This window comes from Lissotriton helveticus, chromosome 3_1, assembly GCF_964261635.1.
Source record: "Lissotriton helveticus chromosome 3_1, aLisHel1.1, whole genome shotgun sequence".
Taxonomy (NCBI): Eukaryota; Metazoa; Chordata; class Amphibia; order Caudata; family Salamandridae; genus Lissotriton; species Lissotriton helveticus.
Window position 1 is genome coordinate 1,599,905,715 of NC_136061.1, and position 20,761 is coordinate 1,599,926,475.

The 20,761-nt window shown below is 45.5% G+C and overlaps 1 protein-coding gene across 6 annotated transcripts in view; it reads right to left on the reverse strand.

Annotated features, from left to right (window-relative positions):
- NCAM1 (neural cell adhesion molecule 1) overlaps nucleotides 1-20,761 on the reverse strand; it is a 792,292-nt gene that overhangs the window by 84,843 nt on the left and 686,688 nt on the right. Inside the window, exon 17 of one of the 6 annotated variants that reach the window (XM_078682367.1) lies at nucleotides 5,138-7,418. The exons of 4 other annotated variants lie outside the window; for them this stretch is intronic. In XM_078682367.1, coding sequence (XP_078538493.1) covers nucleotides 7,339-7,418 — 80 coding nt within the window. In that variant the 3' untranslated portion in view covers nucleotides 5,138-7,338. Of the gene's footprint in view, nucleotides 1-5,137; nucleotides 7,422-20,761 lie in introns of those variants that run through there. One more of the 6 variants, XM_078682366.1, reaches the window with a different exon arrangement.

Consider the following 20,761-nt stretch of genomic DNA (forward strand, 5'->3'; position numbering starts at 1 on the left):
GGGCACATAGGGGCATATTATCAAGGGGGTTAATCTCCGCTTTTTTGGCTTTAAAAGTCAAGAAAGCGGAGATAAAATTATCTCCCTATTACCTAGCTGTCGCTAACACCAGTTAGCGACAGCTAGTAGGAGATAGCGACCATCTTGGGCCCGCTTTGCATGTCAGTAGTTAACAACTCCTCGGTTCTCCTGCTGGGAGACTTCAATTACTGGCCTGGTGATCCCAGGGAGGATCTGGCGTCCAAGGACTTCACGGCCACCCTCTCGTGTCTTAACCTCCTGTCTCATGTTTCTGCCCCCACCCACAATCTTGGTCATACATTGGACCAAGTCTGGTCATCTCAGGACATTGTCTCTCCCCCTAGCATCCTTCCTTGCACCTGGTCTGACCACTCCCTTATTTTCTTCACTATTAACCTTGGTTCCCCTCACAAATCCTCTCGCCCCAAGAACATCTTTGCACACAGCTGGAACCGTGTGGACCTCCCTTCCTTTTCCCTCTTCCTGGCATCTTCCCCTCCTGACCTCAACGGCCTTCCTCTCGACCTTCAGGCCGTCGCAGTCAGCAATTGGTTATCTTCTGGTTGTGATCTAGTTGCCCCTCTTAAAATAGTCAAGTCTAGTCGCCCACATGAGGCCCATAGATGGTTCAACTCTGAACTCAAGGCCCTTAAACTGGAACTTAGACGCTCTGAGCGTCTTTGGCGTCGCAGCTATTGCCCCGATCTCAAGGCCAAATATAAACGCCTCCTCAATGATTATAAGAAAGCTATTCTTGTGTCTAAGACCAAGTATTTCTCTGAGCAGGTAGCACTTTCCGCTAATAAATCTAAAGAGATCTTTTCCTTGGTCACTAATCTGGCCACCTCTGATCGTGTCTGCCCCAAGCTCATCCCTTCCCAGGCCTTATGTTCTTCTTTGAACGACTTCTTTATCGAGAAGATCGCTAAAATTAAATCCAACATTCCTACCACTCCCTTCCCTCCCCTTTATTCTGCCCTTCTTGTGTCTAATTCTTTTTTTGCTTCCTTCCCGCCTATTTCCTTGGACTCCTTTCTAGCCTTACTTATCAAAATCAAGTCAGGCTCCCCTGCCGATTGTGCCCCTGCCCGCGTGCTGAGAACTCTTTTCACCTCTTGCCCTACTACTCCTCTTTCCTTTCTTAATGCTTCCCTTTCAACTGGCTTGGTCCCCTCTTCATTTAAATCTGCGATTGTTTTTCCCATCCTCACAGAACCTGGTCTTGATTCTTCCCTCCCTTCTAATTTCAGACCTATTTCTCTTCTTCCCTATCTTGCCAAAATTCTCGAAAGCTATGTCACTTCCTGCCTCTCTTCTTATATTGAGCAGAACCATCTCCTCGCTTCCCACCAAGCAGGCTTCCGCTCGGGCCACTCGACCGAGTCAGTGGTGCTCGCGGTTCTTGATGAGTTGAAAGCCAAGGCCGACACCAACTCCCCTCAAGCTCTGGTTCTCCTGGACTTGTCCGCTGCGTTTGACACGGTCGATCACACCATCCTTCTTGACCGTGTCAGCGCAGCGGGCATTCGGGGCCCTGCTCTTTCCTGGATCACGTCCTTCCTTTTAGGACGCTCACAAGCTGTTCACCTCTCCGGTTTCTCTGCCTCCCCCTCCCGGTGTCATGTGGGGTTCCCCAAGGTTCCTCTCTTTCCCCTCTTCTCTTCAATCTTTATATTCGTCCCCTTATTGTTTCTCTTCTCGATCTGGGGGTCTCTGTGTACAACTACGCAGATGACCTCCAGCTCGTCTTTGATCTTTCTTCCTCTCACTCTTTATCTTTCTTTAGCTCCACTCTGGTTTTTATTTCCGGGTGGATGAGCGACAATCATCTCAAGCTCAATCCAGACAAGACTGAGCTTGTCTTGACTGGTGGCTCATCCAGCCCTTGGTCCTCTGCTTTCTGGCCCTCTATTTTTGGTCCCCCTCCTACCCCTGTTCCTTCTGTCAAAACGCTGGGCATTAAGGTCAGTCATAACCTGTCAATGCACGGCCAGGTCAGTTCTGTAGTGTCTTCTTGCTTTCTTTCCCTCCGTCTGATTCGTAAAATCTCCCGTTTCTTTTCTCTTGATTCCCTCAAAATTATCATTTCGGCCCTCATTACTTCCCGCCTTGATTATGGAAATAGCTTGTTCGTGGGTATCCCTGCCTACGAAACCCGTCGTCTTCAAGCAATCCAAAATCAGGCTGCCCGACTTATTTTTCATTTTCCCAAAACTCATCATATCACTCCTGTCCTCAAATCTCTTCACTGGCTCCCCGTTTTACAGAGATCCCTGTTTAAACTAGGGTGCCTAGTCTTCCGGGCTGTTGATCGCTCTGCTCCGGCGTTGATTAATTCCTTGATCTCCACTCATACCCCTGCCCGTACCCTCCGCTCATCTACCTCTGCCCTCCTCACTGTTCCCCGCTTTCGTAAATCCCGCACTGGTGGAACCAGATTCTCTGTCCTCGCCCCCCGGTTCTGGAATTCCCTCCCTCTTTCCATGCGTTCTATTCCCATTTTTTCACACTTCCGCAAAGCGCTCAAAACATTCTTGTTTGCCCAGGTCTACCCCTGCTAACATCCTCGGCCCTGTCTGTTCTGTTCAGTAGAGCTCTCAGCGACAGGAAGCCGTTTGGCCACCGTGCGCTCTATAAATACTTTATTTCATTTCATTTCAGTGATATTTATCACTAATGACATGCAAAGTGGGCGTGCCAAGATGTTAGCGACTGGAAACAGTCGCTAACATCGCTATCTCCTATTACCAACTTTTGGAGATATTTGCGCTAAGTGCGAATATCTCCAAAAGCTAACACCTGCCCCTGAGCAGTTCTTAGCCATGTTATCCAATGGTAGGTGGATAACATGGCTAAGAGCATTAGCTCGGTAATGCATGAATATCGCTGACTTTTCAGCGATATTCATGCATTTCGGCCGATTTTTATCGCTTAGGAGATAAACCTTGATAATAGCAAGGTTCCTAAACGATAAAAATCGCCGCAGCCCGGCGATAAAAATATTGCCGCTAAACCAACATAGCGATAATTATCGCTAGTTGTTGGTAATATGCCCCATACATCCCATCTGATTAGAGGCTGTCTCGGCCTCACTTCCTTCAGTTCTCACCTGCCTTCGTTAGGATTATAGCACTATACAAATAATGACGATTGACTGATGTTGGTGGAGGCTGACTTGCACCAAAGCACCAATGTAGTTCGATGCGAGAGTGAACAGTATTTACAATATCACACCATACCTGAAAGTCTTATGGTTTCCTGCTATGCAACACTTCAGTAATTTATAAGTTGGCATCACTGTTATACAGTCGCTCCAACTTTCCTCAGCATTATGCCTAATGTATCAATTGTCACATCTAATATTTACAAAAAATTCAACAAGGATCTCGCCTAGGAGCTACTTCCAGTGTTAAGTAATGTAAAACAAAAACCGTGTAACTCTCAAATGTGAAATCGATTGAAGTACCTAATTCTTAAAATGGTTGCTAATTGTCGCTATGCTGATGTAGTGTGATTTGGCAGCCCTATTATTTAAAAGTGTGAACTAATATTTACATTTTAAATATCAAACTTTGTTTGGGCTTGTATTACAGCCGACAAATATTATTGGATGATGATTCTGGTTGTAGTTTTCTCTAGGAGGCAGGGACTTGAAACCATAGATGTGGTCCTGTTTCCTGATTTTTGTGTTACTCATGACTTTGCTAGAAAATCAGTATCATACGAAAGGGTCAACATTTCCTACACTGAATGGCGTAGTTCATTGTATTGAATTTGGAGGATACAATACTGCATCACGTGGTAACTACTCTACACAAATACAGAAAGTTGCAATAAAAATGTTCTTCCCATTCAAATCCTGAATAGGCTAAATCAGGGCTTGGACCACAATTCCAAGAGGCAAATTTACAACGTTTTGGCACAACGTAGTGCAGCAACCAAAGCTGCAGGGCTGTGCCAAAGACTGAGATAAAAACAGCACCATATCTAGTAACACATGGCGCTGTCTTTGCCCCAGCACTGCTGCACTTTAGGCTGCTATGCGCTAATGCACACGCTGGTTCACCACAGTGGAAAGATGTGTGCGTTCTATCAAGCATCGTTTTTTAATTGGAAAAAGACCCTTTAGGCACACACGCTATGCTTAATACTTTTCACACTTTGTATGTGAGTTGTACAGTGCAGCACATATGCAAAGCTGCAAAATGTGGAGACCTTTTAACCGCATGCGTGCGGCGGTAATTTTTGCGCTACGCAGCTTTTTTCCAAAAGCCGCGTTACATGACGAGCTGAGCTCGTCATCAGCGTGCGAGCGGCACGACTCATGACGAGCTCAGCTCGTCATGCGCGCCGAAGGGGTTAAAGTTGCTTCATTGTTACACTTGCCAGAAGGAGGCACCCTTTTTTGCTCAAATCCGTGTCTACAAATATTTGTAGATCTGGATTTGCATCAGAACCCATATGTGGTTGAAGGTGATCACAAATTGTACGTCCCCAAGTCACTTCAGGAAAGTTTTAAATGCTAATCATGATTTGTGTTGGAAAGTAAATCCCACCACACAATTTGAGGTGGGTCTGCACCTCTTTTGTGGCACAAACGTGGCACAAAGTGTTAGTAAATCTGGGCCAGTATTGGGTAAGTATTTAACATTATGATGTTTACTCTGATTTAGCACACCATTTTCAATGAGTGTCATGGTCCTTTACTGCATTAAAGTTGTTAACATGCTACAATTTCTGCAAGAGATGCATCAAGACAGGTGCCATTATCAACCCATTTTCCAAGACTATGAATAGTCCCTGGAACACATATGAATAGCTACGTTTGGGGATCTTCTTGGTGTAGCATATATAGGGCCCCAGTACAAACTTGGTGGACAGGGTTACTTCATCACAAACAACGTATTACAATTGCATTATATCCTATGGAACTTGCAATACACCGTACGGGATATTCGTCACGTTTGCGACGGAGAATCCCATCCGTTAAGATTAAATCAGGCCCATAGTCTTACAACTTTCAGAATCAATCACATTAACTCCCCATATCTGCGAAATGTCCTTTTTGACGTCTTCTGCCGCACAGCCTGAGGACGAACTCTGCTCCATTAGATAATACAATTTGAAAGATTTTTATTTGTGCATTTTAGTGAATACTCACAGATCCCTTTTGTGCCAAACAATCAAGGGAACTCATGTGTTTTGAAGTTTAGTAATATGTATATTTAAACAGTACATCTTAAATTAAGAGCTGGGAGTAAGATGAGGGCTAAAAGTGATGGAGCCCTAAGATCAAATAAAACAAGGTACTGTGCAACAGGGATGTCCAATTCTTTCAGGAGCAAATGTCACCCTACATGAGATGCTGCTGAATTTAATTCATAACGCCGTTTGAGATGCATTTACACAACAGCTACAATACAGTTCGACAACTCTATGGTAAAAGAAGCATAGAAGACCCTTTGTAATGTTTCTAACTTACATCATGAAAAAGCAAGCAAAATTGTGCTGCATGGTGCTTTACATTTCTAAAAGAGCCACACTGTAGGGTAGCAAAAGAAGATGCTGTGGAAGTTTTCATTTTTTAACAATAAACATTCAAAAGATGACAAAAAAAAGCGGTAGGTTCTAATGACAGCCCCGTCCCCTTCTGTCTCTCAGATTGCCATCCTAGTTGTAGAATATTCAAAAAAGTGATGGGTGCAAAAGGTTCTAATTCAGCAACCCACTCAAAAGCAGCCTCTAGAGATTTAAATTGTGCACACTGTCACCTATTGTACAACGTTGTATATGCACTACGAGCTATAATGAAGACCTACAAGCCAAAATAGATACACTTAGATTTTAACATCCATTAAGAGATAAGTACATGTTTTACATTTCAGAAGCCCAACCAACAAAAGAATATCAGAAAGAAAAATATCTTGCTGAAACCTGCCAATGCCCTCCCTCACTCAAGAACGAAATATGCATATGTCAAATGAAGTTATTTTTTTCTTTCATTTTTAAACCTGTTAAGTGAGTTTGTAAAGAAGCAGTGTTATTTGCCACTCTCTAACACTAATCGCCACTGCTGACCAAATCAATTTGCCAATCATTTGGACGGTTTGCAAAATTTACAAATGGGCAACATTGAGCAAATGAATTAACAGGCATCTAACACTCACATGAATTTCACTTAAGCCACGTGGGAGGAGAGGGTGTGCGCCCTGGCCTCGGGTGAACTTTAACTGCAGTTGTCTCCACCCTGTTGGTTTTGGGCTGCTTTTAAAACCACGAAACACTTCATGGTTTACAATATTGCTTGAAAACAACAGAACCTTTTTCCTTTGAAATTCGCTATGTAGTTCAAAGGTCAAGCATCTGAAGGCTGCTTTTAAAACTGCTCATGGAATCTCAGAGGCTGCGACAGCCTCCCTTATTTACATGCACTGAAAAGACCGCAGGCAGCTCCTCACACTAATGACTGCACATAAGGTGAGGGTGGTGGATAAGCAATTGGCTATGGGCTGTGTCTCTGGATGAAACTCAACCTTGAAATGGGACTAGTGACCCAGGGTCTCCATCTTCCCTCCCACCATACTTAAGTGTGTAACATGTCAAGTGCTCTTTTAAACGACAATTGCGAGGTTTCCGACTTGCATCGGCATCAACCGTAGTCAATATGAGACCCTTGAGTCCCATGACCGCTCCATGTGCAGCTTCAGAACCAGTCCTTCTGCCACTTGAGGATGCAAAGTTGAGATTTGCCAACGATCCTCAAAGTGTCATTTCTGTTTCTGATATAATCAGTTAGTGAGCGAGATGATGGCATCAGGGTGGCCAAACAATGCTTTGTCCCTGAGTGGTAAGAAAGAGGTTAGCAGGGAAACAGAGTCATTGAAAAGAACATGAAACCCCAACAGGTGCACATAACTCCTCAGCATCTTATTCAATGATGTTAACCAGAGAGGGGCACTAGACTTCTGTAAGCATTTCATCTACCAAAGCAGCTCTTTGAAAGATGGGTGAATGTCCAAGATAGCATCATAAATGGATGGCCCTCCGTTCCACCACACTGAAGAGAGATTAGCCATGAAGTCTGCATGAACCATCTTGACATCAGCTAGTGACGGCTATGGAATTCCTGGCAATTTGGACCAAGTGGTTCCTCTGTTGAGAGTGGCAGTACTGTTCAATAATTGGGAGAAAAGATATTTGAAAGAAGTTGAGTTTGTGCAGAGGGGATGGGCAGGTAATCACTCCTTGCCCAATGAATCTTTGAAGCTTTGCCTCCGACTTAAGGAATGGAGTTTTCAAATGATGATCCTTTATGGTCTACAAGAGCAACAGCAGCGTAATGGCAGATAAAAGTATTGAGAAAAAGGTGTACGACACTGATGAGCATCCCAAAGTCGCTGCTGGCGCCAAACAACACATCCCAGGTGGGGAAAATGGTTGGTTTTATAAACAAATTTTGGTGCAAGTGCCAGCGTGGATGTCCCCGAGACGTCCGAGGAGGTGACATGGGTGGGATGATGGCAGTCATGGAGAGGGGTTGGGAGAAAGGGAACAGGAAAGAATGAGGGAGTAGATGAAAGTGAACAAAGAGAAAAGGAAGAGAGAGAAATAGATAAACAGGAAAAATAAGTCATAAATATAGAAACAACGTAAGACTCCAAGGTTATATAGAATTAGTAAATTAAAATAACAAAAGTCAGCAAAGAGCAAGTACACTTAAAAGCAAAACAAAGCAAGCTGAGAAGCGCAACAACACAAGCAGCAGAAGCAGTTAAAGGACAGAAATATGGGAGTTGGCGTGCAGATGGGGTTGTGGTTTTAAGGAGTTATATGGACAGGAGGCAGCGTTGACGTCGATAATGAATAAATGATTAGCTGACATTTTGAAAGGCGACAGCAAGCTAATTAAACAAATGTCCTTTCTGTTGATTGTGCCTAGAAGAGCATAAAAACACTCCGACCCAAAATTAAAACAGCAATGTTGTCCCAATACAATAATAAAAAGGTATATCTTCTGCAAGTAAATTATTGTAATTTGTGTCTAATTAAACCTGTTGCCTCCCCCCCCAAAAAAAAAAATTGGTAAGAAACTTCCCTTGCACTCATTTAGAACTATAAAAACACTGCCTCCATTTCGAATCATTCACTCCGCCCCGTTCATCATCACACATTCCCTTCCAATTTCAATGCCTCGTTTGGAACCTCTACTATTCTCACTGTAAGCCATAGTGAAGACAAGTGAGGCAGCGACACCACTGGATGCCTCATAATAACACTTGGTCATGAAATTATGCATTAGGCAAAAATAGAATTTCCAGTGTGTAAAAAAAGGAAATATACACTTTTTTATATTTTATTATAGAAATTGAAGAGGTATTTTTTTTAATCAAAAAATGATAGCTAAAGTATGATTGCACATCATCCTGTGTATAAATTATTTACAAATGAGTCTTAGAGATTTGCAAAAAACAAAGTTTCAAACATACCTACTGATTTCTAATTACATCTGGGAGATTTGGAATACAAATTATGTTCTTTAGAGATGAAGGGGCATATTATCAAGAAACAGAGTTAAAATTATCGCCACTTGGGCTTGATAATATGCCCTTGTGAATTCCCATTAAAGCCCATGTTCTGGTGTTAACATGTACTTCTATAGGAATTCTCAAGGGCATATTATCAAGCCCATTATCGCCTCTTTAGCTGCAGTTTCACGCCGCAAAAGCGGCGATAATTTTAACGCTGTTCTTGATAATATGCCCCAAAGTTACTTGGAATGCAAGTTTTTCACACCACAGTGGTTCACTCGATGAATACTCAAATGTCTAACATCAGGCTGCTGGTAATTTCTTTAGCAATGCAACTTGAATACATAGGTAGATGAAACGACACACTCTAAGAGTACAACATAATGGTTTGGTGAGGGACTAGTAGAGAGCGGATATTATTGGGTTAAAGTTTCAAAATATCAGACTCGAAGCCCTCCATATTCCAATACGTCACAAATATAAACAGACTAGGACACCAGGTCTCTCGCATATATAAAACTCTCACAGTGAAAAAAAACAACACAAATGAAAAGGTAGAGAAATACTGGAACTCAAACATACACCCACCACTAGAGGACAAGGAATGGGACATGCTATGGGCATCAGCCACACAGACCAAGATCACCCCTGTACTTGCGCAGACCAAGCTGCGGCTCCTACATAAAACGTTCTGTACTCCAGAGCGTCTGCACAAGCTGGGACTAAGAGACACCAGTGCGTGCTGGAACTGCGGCGAGGACAGGGGCGACCTAGAACACCAGATCTTTCTGTGAACAACTCTCAAGGTTTTCTGGGGGAAAGTCTTTGATTTCATAGACAAAATATTCAAATGCAAATTGTCAAGAGAATTCCACTCGATCATCACGGCCTCCATCAGAACTAACCTCGCCACAAGGGAAGACAGAGAACTCCTAGACCTTCTCCTAACTGCAGCAACCAAGCTAATACTCACAAACTGGAAAGACACAGCTAAAGTGTCTTATGGCAGATGGCTCTCTTGGATAACATATCTAAGAGGAGCTGACACATTAGCGAAAAGGTACGCACCCTGGAAATCCACCTCCAGAGACTTTTGGAACTCATTAGACGCAGCCCTACCAACCTTCGAACCACCATAAGATACGAACAATACAAGCATGACAACAAATCAACAGATATATATATATATATATATATATATGCGATCCTGCCAATACCAGATTGCAGTAACCTTTCTCTCTTCTCCCTTTACTTATTCACTTTCTTCTCTTTCATTTCTCCCTATACCACTGCTATGAGCAAGGGACCTGTCACAAACCAAATATGTACGATGTTAAAATGCTAACCGGCGGCCTTCCCACAACTGAAGCCACCACCTTCACTGTATGTATATATGCAAATACCATAAATAAAAAAACTAAAAAAAAAACTAAAAAAAAACTTGGGTAACCATCAAAAAGTTCTCCACCTCTTTATTAATGCACATTTGACAATGCCATTGCCAGGCCGTCTAAGAATTTGAATCTTCAAAATTCATGGGCGTGGTTGATTAAGATACATGGGCTTAATTTAAAACTCCTCAGAATAGCAAAGCTGGAACAGTCAACACGATTGTACCGTTTATTGTACCGTACTAGAGCATTTGTGTAACACTTCACATCCTCGAGGAGGCTGCAATGAGTTCCGCTTTTCATTGTTTCCTCCGCACACTTTTGCAGGTGTGTGGTTGGAAAGGTGTTGGATGTAATCCATGTGAGAGATGCAGGTTAGATGCAAGAGTTTCAAAGGAATGCTACAAACATGCTGCAGTGCATGTGGGTAAACTGTTATACAGAGTGTGAAAGAATTGGCAGTTGTTTGAATCAACTTTGCAGAGTGTAAGGATCAAAGTCTGTTTGTTTTGATAGCGATGGAAAAAGTCAAGTCTATAATGAATTACAAATGTATAGTCCTCATTCTGGCAGGCAAGGAATTTCAGAGTCTGCCAGTCAAAGAGCTCCAGTCTGTAATAGTGGAGATACCGTCAATAATGGGGTAAGACTTGTGCACAGAGACTTTGGTTGGCGTTACAAGTGAAGTTTTTGTTGATGCAAAGGTGACCCAGTCATATTGACTGGCCAGTAAGCTATACAACCATTGCTTTAGAGGTGATCCTTATTGCTAATGGGGAGTAGTAGAGGTTAAAAAGACCACGCGTGCCATGAGTTCGCACTAGCAGGCTGAAGGGATAACTGGTGGTTTTCTGAAATCTCTGTCGTTTCCACATATTTACTATGGGTGCTCCTAGATAAACTCCATTGCTGTAATAAAGGTGGGAGAACACTAGGCACAACGTCGCTTGGACCTTTTCAGCAAATGCTAAGGCAAATCGTAGCTTGGACCTTTTCAGCAAATGCTAACTATGGGAAAATTCAGGTGGAAGCTTTGTCGGGTCCCTCACTGACTTGTGGTGCAAGGGAAAGTGCAGCTGAGTACACTGGTGGGAGTCCTATTTCCGGAAACTAAATGGTTGAAAGGTTATCTTTCAGCCAGATGCTACACGCCAAAATATCCCTATTCGAGGTGTTGAGCTTCAGGAATTGGTTAGAAAGCATGCAGTGTTCAACTACGAAATTCTGCAAGGTACATAAATCAAGGCTGGATCAACTATTGAACGTTTTAAAGATGCGAATGACACCCCTATAGTATAGATACTTGAGGTGAGAGGATTTCCACTGAAAAGGATAGTATGCCACCCCCGTGCGGGAAGTCCTGCGTGATAGGGGTAGCGCCTCGCTTTTGCCCAATTTACCCGGTAGACCCAAGAGAGCTGCGGAGTCTGGGAGGAACTCCAGCAGGGCCAGAAGAGAGTTCAGGAGGTCAGAGAGGGTTAGCAGAACATCATCCACATATAAATACACGATGGATGTTCCACCGGAGATCGAGATGCCAGTAAGGAGCGCGCAAATTAGGAGAGAGAAGCCACAAGTGGCTCCATGGCCGAAAGGAACAGCAGGGGTGACAACGAGCAACCCTCCCTCGTCCCCGTCCAAATTGGAAATGGATCGATAGGAACCCTCCATAATTGACCTGTCCAGTAGGTGAGTCGTAGAGCCAGAAAACTCAGGCTAAAAATCCCCCTCCAAGTGCAAAACATTATAGGGTTGCGAAAAGATAACCCCATTCAATTTGGTCGAACACCTTGTAGGCTAAAACCTTTTTCCTTATCTCCTACAACTCCAATTTCTGTTAACTATGCCTTTCTTCTAGACAGTGGTGAGGCACAGCAGGACACTGGTGGAGCCCGGTTGTATGATTTTACAACGAATTCCGTTGTAACGCATGCCTTTACCACGCATGCGTTACAACGGAATGCAGTCACCACGCACATCCTTTACCACGAAAATACCTTTTACACACATACTTTTACAACGATTTTCGTTGTAAAAATATGCATGTAAATGGTATTTTCATGTTAACGGATTTTCACTCTAAAAATGTACTTTTTTTTATTTTACTCTCTGCTAGAACACCCGTCCATTCCTCCTTACCTCTCCTCTCCTTTCCTTGTTTTTCCGTGGTGACGTTGTACGTCATTAAGAGGAAGCTGAAGTGTTTTTCCGTTTCCTCTTAAGACGCCGATCTCCTTCACTTTTTTTTCCCTCAAACAGGTGCGTCTTTTTCTTTTTATACCCACGCTTTTCTTTTGTTGGGGGGAGACCCCCCAAGCCCCCCTTTTATTTTTTTTTACTTTAGCACACATGCCTTTACTACGTTTTTCGTAGTAAAGGTATGCGTGGTAAAGGCTTCTCGTGTAACCACGCATGCGTTGTAATGCATGCGTGGTTATGGTGTGCGTGGAAACGGCCGCGTTGTAGTGGCCGTTTCCCGTGGAGCCCTAGGTGGAGTCTAAGGGGGCTGCAACCATGCGTCACTCTGGGCAGATGATACATATGGCCTGACAAATGGAGATAGTCAGAGTAACCAACAGCAATGCAACAGTTGGACTTGAATGAAGGAGCTAAGTAATACTTCGAAAGCAAATTGTTAAGGTCTCATTTTGCAAGGGTTGGCTAACAAAATCTCTACCAAGGCTAAGAAGGGTAGCAGGCAGTTCTCCTAATCTTGGATTACTTAACTTAGCTGATTTACAAATAAGCAGACTGACTCAAACATAAATGGGCACCTAAACGTTTCACTACCTTTTCGCTCCCAATCAACTCCTTTGAATTCAACAGACTATACATCCACCACAAAAAAGGATAGCATTGAAAGTGGCTTCAATGGTGAGCACCAAAGCCTGAGAAAGATGAAAATGTCATCTTTTATTCCCAGAGCACAAGCAAAATCTACAAGTATTTTTTTTTAAAACAAAGCGACCCACCTGACAAAGGAGATACTTTTTAATGATCTTTCTCTTTTCGCTGCAGTGTAAAATCAATAAATATGTGCCCGTAGTTATCTGATGTGTTTAATGCCATACCCACACTAACACTTCTATACAAAGTAAAGAAATATTGATTATTTTCTAATTAATAAAATAGATCACTACTAATCACTTTTTCCCTTAGTTGAACATTTTTTAATACCCAGGTCTCTATTTATGCATCAAGTAGCTCTAATTTACAACACAAATGTAAGCAAGTGATGCAGTAAACATATCTGGTGAATGGACAACTGCACAAATGTATCTTGTAGTTTCACAGAACCTGAACTTCGATGGTAATCAGTCTGGTGCACCAAGATTATTAAAGTCATTTATTGCCATCAGCATTTTTTACCACTAGTAGAAAAAAACATTTCGAATGTATTGCCATCAAACATGCTACCGTTAGCTGTTCCTCATCTTTTCATTAAACACTCTAAATGCAGGTGTTATCCATTGCAGTGATTGAATTACCATTGCTATATATTACAACTATATTCAGAGGAATGCTGCATGTGACTGCTCAGGTTTACAGCTCTCCACCACTTGTGCTGGCTCTCTGCAAAATACCTTGAGATTGGTGCTTTCTTAAGCAAGAAGGCAATTATGCACTATGCATAAGCACCCCATAATGGTACGTTCTACATTTCCACCAACACTACAAAGGCCATACATACGTCTTTTCCTAAATAGGGTCTCAGCTGACGGTAAGGAGACATTTGCGTGTGCACAAGTGTTTCTTACTGTAATTAGGCTCTACCATTGTAGGAATCAGTGACACATTCCACCTGTATGAAATTCAGTTTCCATATTCGTGGCCTACACATTGCTTTACCTTGGTGACTGTTGTAAAAATTGTCAAGGGGGGGAAACTAACAATAACCCACTGAAGGCACATTTCTCAAAGGCAGTGCCAAGAATTTGCAACTTACCCAAGTCATAGGGTTTGCCCACTAGTTAGAGAAGCTAAAATCTTTTGCTAAATTGCAACCATTTCTATTGCACCTAATTGAATCATGAGCAAGGCACAACCAAACCTTGAATAAACATTTGCACTGCTAAGAGCATAGAGATGTCACAATACCGTTCTGTGGCGGAACTGGAGGAGAAAAGGATTGATGCTGTGGGAACTGTGCACCAGAAAAACAGATGTACAGTGAAGGAATGCTTTCATACTAAAGATGTGGCTAGATCTTAAGGGGGGGAGAGAGGCTAAAGCCATTTAATGTTTGTTTCAGATGTGGGAATGTAGCTCATTTTAAGAGTGGCAAACAGTGTCCCGCCAAGTAACGCCACCTGTAGAAATTGTAATAAGTTGGACCATTTTGCGAAAGCATACCAGAGCCAGGTGAAACGGTCAGATAAAAGGATTAATGTGGTAGCCAACCTAGTTGAAGAAGATTAAGATGGTCAGTTAGGAAAATTACAGGAGGAAATCAAGGACATGGTTTTGGTTGTTGGTAAGGATGTACTGTGCACTGGCAATACCACTGATTGTGTAGACCTGTATGCTGATGTACTTGTGAGGAACATAACTGTAAAACTGTTAGTTGATTCAGGAGGCAGAATAACGATGGTAACCCAAGAATTGTTCGTTGACTTAAGGCCCTGAGCGGACTCAAGAATCCCCAGATCGGTCATCCAGTCTCTTACGAAGGAAGACACATCGAGCTATCAGAATATTTTGAAGCTGTGCTGGTCTTCAAAAATAGGAATATTATGCCCCTGTCGCCCTTTTTCAAGATCTCTCCAACATCACCCTGCAAAAGCGTAAGACCTTCCGGACTGCAACGACCTTCCTGAGAGATAACGGGATACCCTACTCCTGGGGTCACCCGTTCCGCCTGATCTTTAAATGGAATGGCTCCCTTCATCAGCTCAGCTCGCTCCGTGATACCTGTTCCCTGCTAGGGATCGACATGCCGGAAGGCTCGGCCTCCAGAGACACTTCTCCAACCCGATCGCAGGATGACCCATCTCGTCCTACAAGGGACAGCTGGCAGACAGTACGCAGGAGGAGGACCCCGAGATCTATCCCGAAACCGGACCCGGCCACAGTCGCCCAGGAACGTAAAGCGGCTGTACAGGAAGTAGCAGACAACACAGCACCCGATCTGTAGAACAATGACCTCTTTGGGGGTGTTCTATTACTCGCACTTAGCTTAACTGGGGGTTGGGCCGGGGAGCCGCCAATTGGGCTGCAGCCATGGTACCCCTTCCATTTACTTTCTACGGACCTGTGCCCTGCACAATTAGGCCCGAGACTTTCACCAGTTCCAGTTGGGGGGGTTGTTTCGGGAGGGGGAGGGGGAATCGGGGGAGAGGGGACCAGGACTCAGGGGGAGTTGGGCAGGTTCATTCTGTTGGGGTTAGGGTGGCCTCCCGGGCTCGGGTGCGGCGGGGGTGGGGAGGAGGGGTTGAGTTCAGGGGAGAGGGGGGGAGGGGACTGAGGGTGGGGACCAGTACGCCATGGGACCTTTACAAGCATCAGGGATTGCCTACATTCTCCGCTACCATGCAGCATCCTGCACTAATAAGCTCAAATGCTTCCTCATGCCTTAGGGATGGCTGACACACTCAAAATCCTGTCTCTTAATGTCAAGGGCCTCAACAACCCGATTAAACGCAGGGCTATCATCTCCTACTTAGAGAACTCTGAAGCTGACATCTGTCTGCTGCAAGAAACCCATCTCTTAGCTAAAGATTGGCACCGGCTACGCTCCCGCGCCTTCCCACAGCAGTACTTTTCCTCTTTCCCGTCAAAAAAAGCTGGGGTGGCTATACTTGTATCTCGGCGCTTCAAAGGCAAGGTAGGGGCCAAAATAGGGGAAATTAAGGGACGCCTTCTGGCCCATACCTTCCAAATAGGCGTTACCACATACACGATAGGCTCCATCTACTCCCCCAACACGGGTCAGGAACCCTTCTTGCAAACTGCAATCTCAGAAGCGCTTCAGGCACCTCACACCCACATGCTCATAGGGAGGGACCTCAACCTCGTCATGGACACCAATAAAGATAGATCAGGGCACCGTTATGGCGACACTGGAGCGCTTTCGCAAACGGGCATAACCTGGCTGCGCGACAGAGACATCTCAGACCTTTGGAGGACGATACATCCCACCGCAACACAGTACACATTTTACTCACACGTACACCACACTTATGCGCGCATAGACCACTTCCTGGGCTCATCGGGCCTTGTTCCTCAAATCGCCACGGTGTCTATTGTCCCTGCGGCCCTCTCCGACCACGATGCGCTGGAACTGACGCTTACTGTACCCAAATCACCACGCACTCCGGGCTCGTGGAGACTCAACGAACCCCTCTTACAGAAACCGGCAGTTATCCGCCAACTTCACAAATGCATCTCGGATTACTTAGCTACCAATGATACTCCATCAGTATCGGTGTCATCCCTATGAGGGGCCTTAAAGGCTGTGGTGAGAGGGGAGCTGATAGCTATATCGGCCGCGGACACCAAACTTCGTAAAGAAAAGAGGGAGGACCTCTCCAACAAAGTTGCGGAGTTGGAAAGGGTACACAGCCGCACATGTGCCCCGAGAATATGGCGCCAACTTAAGGCCGCCCGGGCTCAACTGGCCAGCCTCGACACTGACAGGGCAGAATTTGCTGCTCTTCGCCTCCGCCACACGTATTACGTGGGGGGCAATCGCACCGGCCGGCTCCTAGCTAGCGCCTTGAAAGCCAAACTCCAGCGCTCCAAAATCACGACGTTACTGGACGACTCCGGCAACGCTATTGCCGAGGACGCACAGATAGCCTCCGGTTTCCGCTCCTTCTATGCCTCTCTATAGAGCGCGGATGCGACGTCACCGACTGCCATCGACGCCTACTTACAATCTGCTAATATCACGCCGTTATGCCCGGCGAGCACGGAAGCCCTGGATGCCCCCATCCGCGCCGACGAGATTCTTGCTGCCATCGCGCGCCTCCGCCCGCTTAAATCTCCGGGCCCTGATGGCTTCTCGTTGGGCTTTTTTAAGTCCTTTGGCTACATCTTGGCACCTGTCCTTGCCAGATTGTTTAACTCCTTTGAAGGCCCAAGTTCCATACCGCCCGATATGCTTGCAGCCGACATAGTGGTCCTACCTAAGCCGGGCAAACCCCCAACGCATTGCTCCGCGTTCCGCCCCATCTCCTTACTCAATCTGGACCTGAAGCTGTTTACGGGGGTACTTGCGGCCCGTCTGGGTCCCTGCCTCCCGGGCGTCCTCGAGCCAGATCAATCGGGCTTTGTCCCGAACCGCCAATGCAGCGACAATACCAAGAGGCTACTGCACCTCGTGGACAAGGCTCACTTTCAGGACTCAGACTCTGCTCTCTTAGCCATCGATACGGAGAAAGCTTTCGACCGTGTCGACTGGACCTATCTACGGGCTGTACTGCGGCGCTACCACCTGGGCGACCGGTTTCAGGCCTGGATTGCGAGCTGCTATCACCGTCCCTTGGCTCGTGTCCGGCTGGGCGGCCTCAAGTCAGACCCCTTCGAGATACAGCGAGGCACCCGCCAAGGGTGCCCTCTTTCACCCTTTCTATTTGCTCTTTACGTGGAACCTCTAGCACAGAAAATCCGCGACAACCCTCACATCACGGGAACGTCTTTCGGCCATGAACCCCACATAGTGGGATTGTACGCTGATGACATAATCGCTGCTCTGGACCGCCCATCCAGCTCAATACCGGCGTTCCTGGTAGAACTGGAGAATTTTGGCGCGGTATCGGGTTTCAAAGTTAACCAGGGGAAATCCCTGATATTGCCCCTGGGCAGTCATGCCCTTCCTAACAACCCGTCGCCTACCTTCGGCTGCAACCTGCAATCCACCACCCGGCTTCCGTATTTGGGGATCACTCTAACTTCCTCCACGACCTCGACGGTCAATCACAATTACTCTACCTTGTCTTCCCAGATCCGGGCCGACCTCGCGCGTTGGTCGACACAGCCCCTCTCCCTGCTTGGCAGGATAGCGGCGGTAAAGATGTCGATCTTACCCAAAATCTTATACATCTTCCAACTCTCCCGGTATCACCGCCGCCGGGAGTATTAGCTGACCTCCAGCACGACATTCACCAATTCGTGTGGGAGAAGAAACGTGCCAGATTACACAAACGAGTGGCGTACAGAACCGTTGACGAAGGTGGCCTCGGGATCCCGAACCTGTTGCAGTATTTCCAGGCCTCGCAAATCCGCTATCTGGTGGAGTGGTACCGACCCGAATCTGAGAAGAGATGGCTCTTCCAAGATAGAGCGATGGCTCAGACCTCCTTGTGGAAGATACTGTTTCTTGCCCGCCAGCATAGACCGCGTTATCTCCTCCGCTCTCCTATCACTCGAACTACTATGACAGCTTGGGACATGGTAGCGGTCAAGAGGGGCCTCACGACCTTCCCATCCCCACTTACCCCTCTCTTTGACAACCCTGCGTTCCCGCCCGGCACGGACGCTCGAGCTTTCCTGCAATGGCGCGATACACCTTGCCGATCGGCCGGACACCTCTTTGATTTGGAGGGGTTTCTCTCACTCGCCGACGTCACGCGAGACTATGGAGTGACTAAGCCCCACGTATTTCAATATTTCCAAATTCGCCATTGGCTCTTGCAGCCGGACGTCGCCCCCCTGGTCAGCCGGCAGATGACATCGTTCGAACGCTGGCTTGTATCTAAGGAATCAGATAAGCACCTTATCTCCGACCTTTATCAGATGCTTTCCCCTGCTGCCGACCCAGCTAAAACTGCTGGTCAACGACGCTGGGAAGCCGAGCTCGGAAGGACTCTCTCCTCAATAGAATGGAACCACATACACTATAGAGCCGCTCACACTACACGCAATACTAAGGCTAGGGAATCGGCGATAAAGCTAGCTATCTACTGGCACCTTACCCCGGCGAGACTCAATCAGGGTACCGGGGCACCCTGACTCACCTTCTGTGGGACTGTCCCGCCTTGCAGGAGTATTGGAAGGCTGTTTTGGACGACATAGATTCCACATTTGACACCGAGGTCCCACGCTTCCCAGCTTATACACTCTTAGGGCTCCCCAATGCACTTACATTCCCCTTGAGATCACCTCGCGGCAAACAGATGGGCATCGCTATGCAGGCAGCGTCACAACACATCCTATCACTATGGGGATCTACTACCTCACCCACCCACACAGGCTGGCTGCACAAATTATGGTTCACGCTGGGCATGGAACGGATCCAGGCTACGCTCACACATACCACTGACTCATTCCGAACTACCTGGCAACCGCTCTTGACGCTGCTATCTAGGGAATTCCATGAAATTACCTGCCCGAAATATCTCCGCATCCTGCGCCTCACAGACAGCACGGGGGACCAAGCACGACCCGATGCACCCTGACACACTCTGGCTAGATATGGCTCACACGACTGATCTGGAAAAATGGTGTACTGGTAGGGGTGGGGGGAGGGAGTTAGAGTTGGGAGTTGGGGGGGGGGTGGGTTTTCAACGTTGTCTTATTCACTTGATGCTCCGACTAGGGGCCTTTCTCGATCTCCAGGCACCACCTTCCCATTTGGGCATGATCACCCTGCTTTTCTACCGCTTACTAGAGAAGACATGCATGTCTGTCTCGCTTGCCAATTTTGCCTGCTGATTGTCTGTTGCTACACCTTGCCTGTTTCTTCTGTTTTGAAACTCAATAAAAATACTTTGAAATTAAAAATAGGAATATTTTCAGTAAAATTCATTTGGCAATCAAAAGGTTGAGCATCTTCAGTTGGTTTCACCGAGGCCTGTTCAAAATGATTTTGAGACCTGGCACTATAGACCAATGCCCGTAGTTGGAGAATGTTTGGTGGGCGAGATCACAGGCATATTTCTTTCTGTATTTACTGACAAGCTGGGTACCATTAAGAGATTTCACCACAAAAATTAAAGTTAGGGAAGGGAGATGATGAAGTTGTGTGACAACGGAATCATTGAATCCATCGAATCGTCCTTGTGGCTCTCTCTGCTCGTAGTAGCATGTAAAGGAAGGGGCGAGCTAAGGGTTTGCGTAAACTTGCGTAGCCTTAACAAGCCTATCTGGGTCTACTCAAAATCACTTCAATAAATCTCTGGCCTTTTAGAAGATGCTTAATGGTTCATCAAATTAGATTTAGCCTCAGCTTATCACCAGGTTGTATTGGAACCTAATTCCGCATTACACAGTTTTTGTGTATCTGATTGGCACTTTTCAATACTGCAGGATGCCGTTAGGGTTAGCCTCTGTGACATCAGTGTTCCAAAGGATAATGTTCTAATTGTTTAGAGAACTAAAAGGGGTGGTTGCATTTCAAGACAATATGTCAATTTTTGCAGCAACTAAAGAGGAACATGAAAATATCCTTGATCAGATAGTGACCATTTTGCAGGAGAAAGGCGTTGCAGTTAAGATCGAAAAATATGATCTTTGTAAAAGTAGAGTTGAATATCTGGGTCACATTGAACTGGGTGAAGGAATTAAGCCAAGGCCAAGACAGGTTAATGTAATTATGGATGTATTGCCACCTATGGATAAGCCTAGTCTTAAATTATTTATGGGTATGTGCGAATTTTATGCCTGGTTCATTCCTGACTATGCATCGCACATAGGACCTTTAACAGGGATTCTGAAGAAAAATGAGTCTTTCAGATGGGACACCTCATGCCAGGAATCTTTTGAGTGGATAAAGAAACAATTGGCTAGCTCCAAGATCCTTAAACCTTTTGACCTGAGGCTCTAGTGCTGTTGGGAAAATTGGTAACATTTGGCATTCATTTGGATGAATGTGATGCAAAA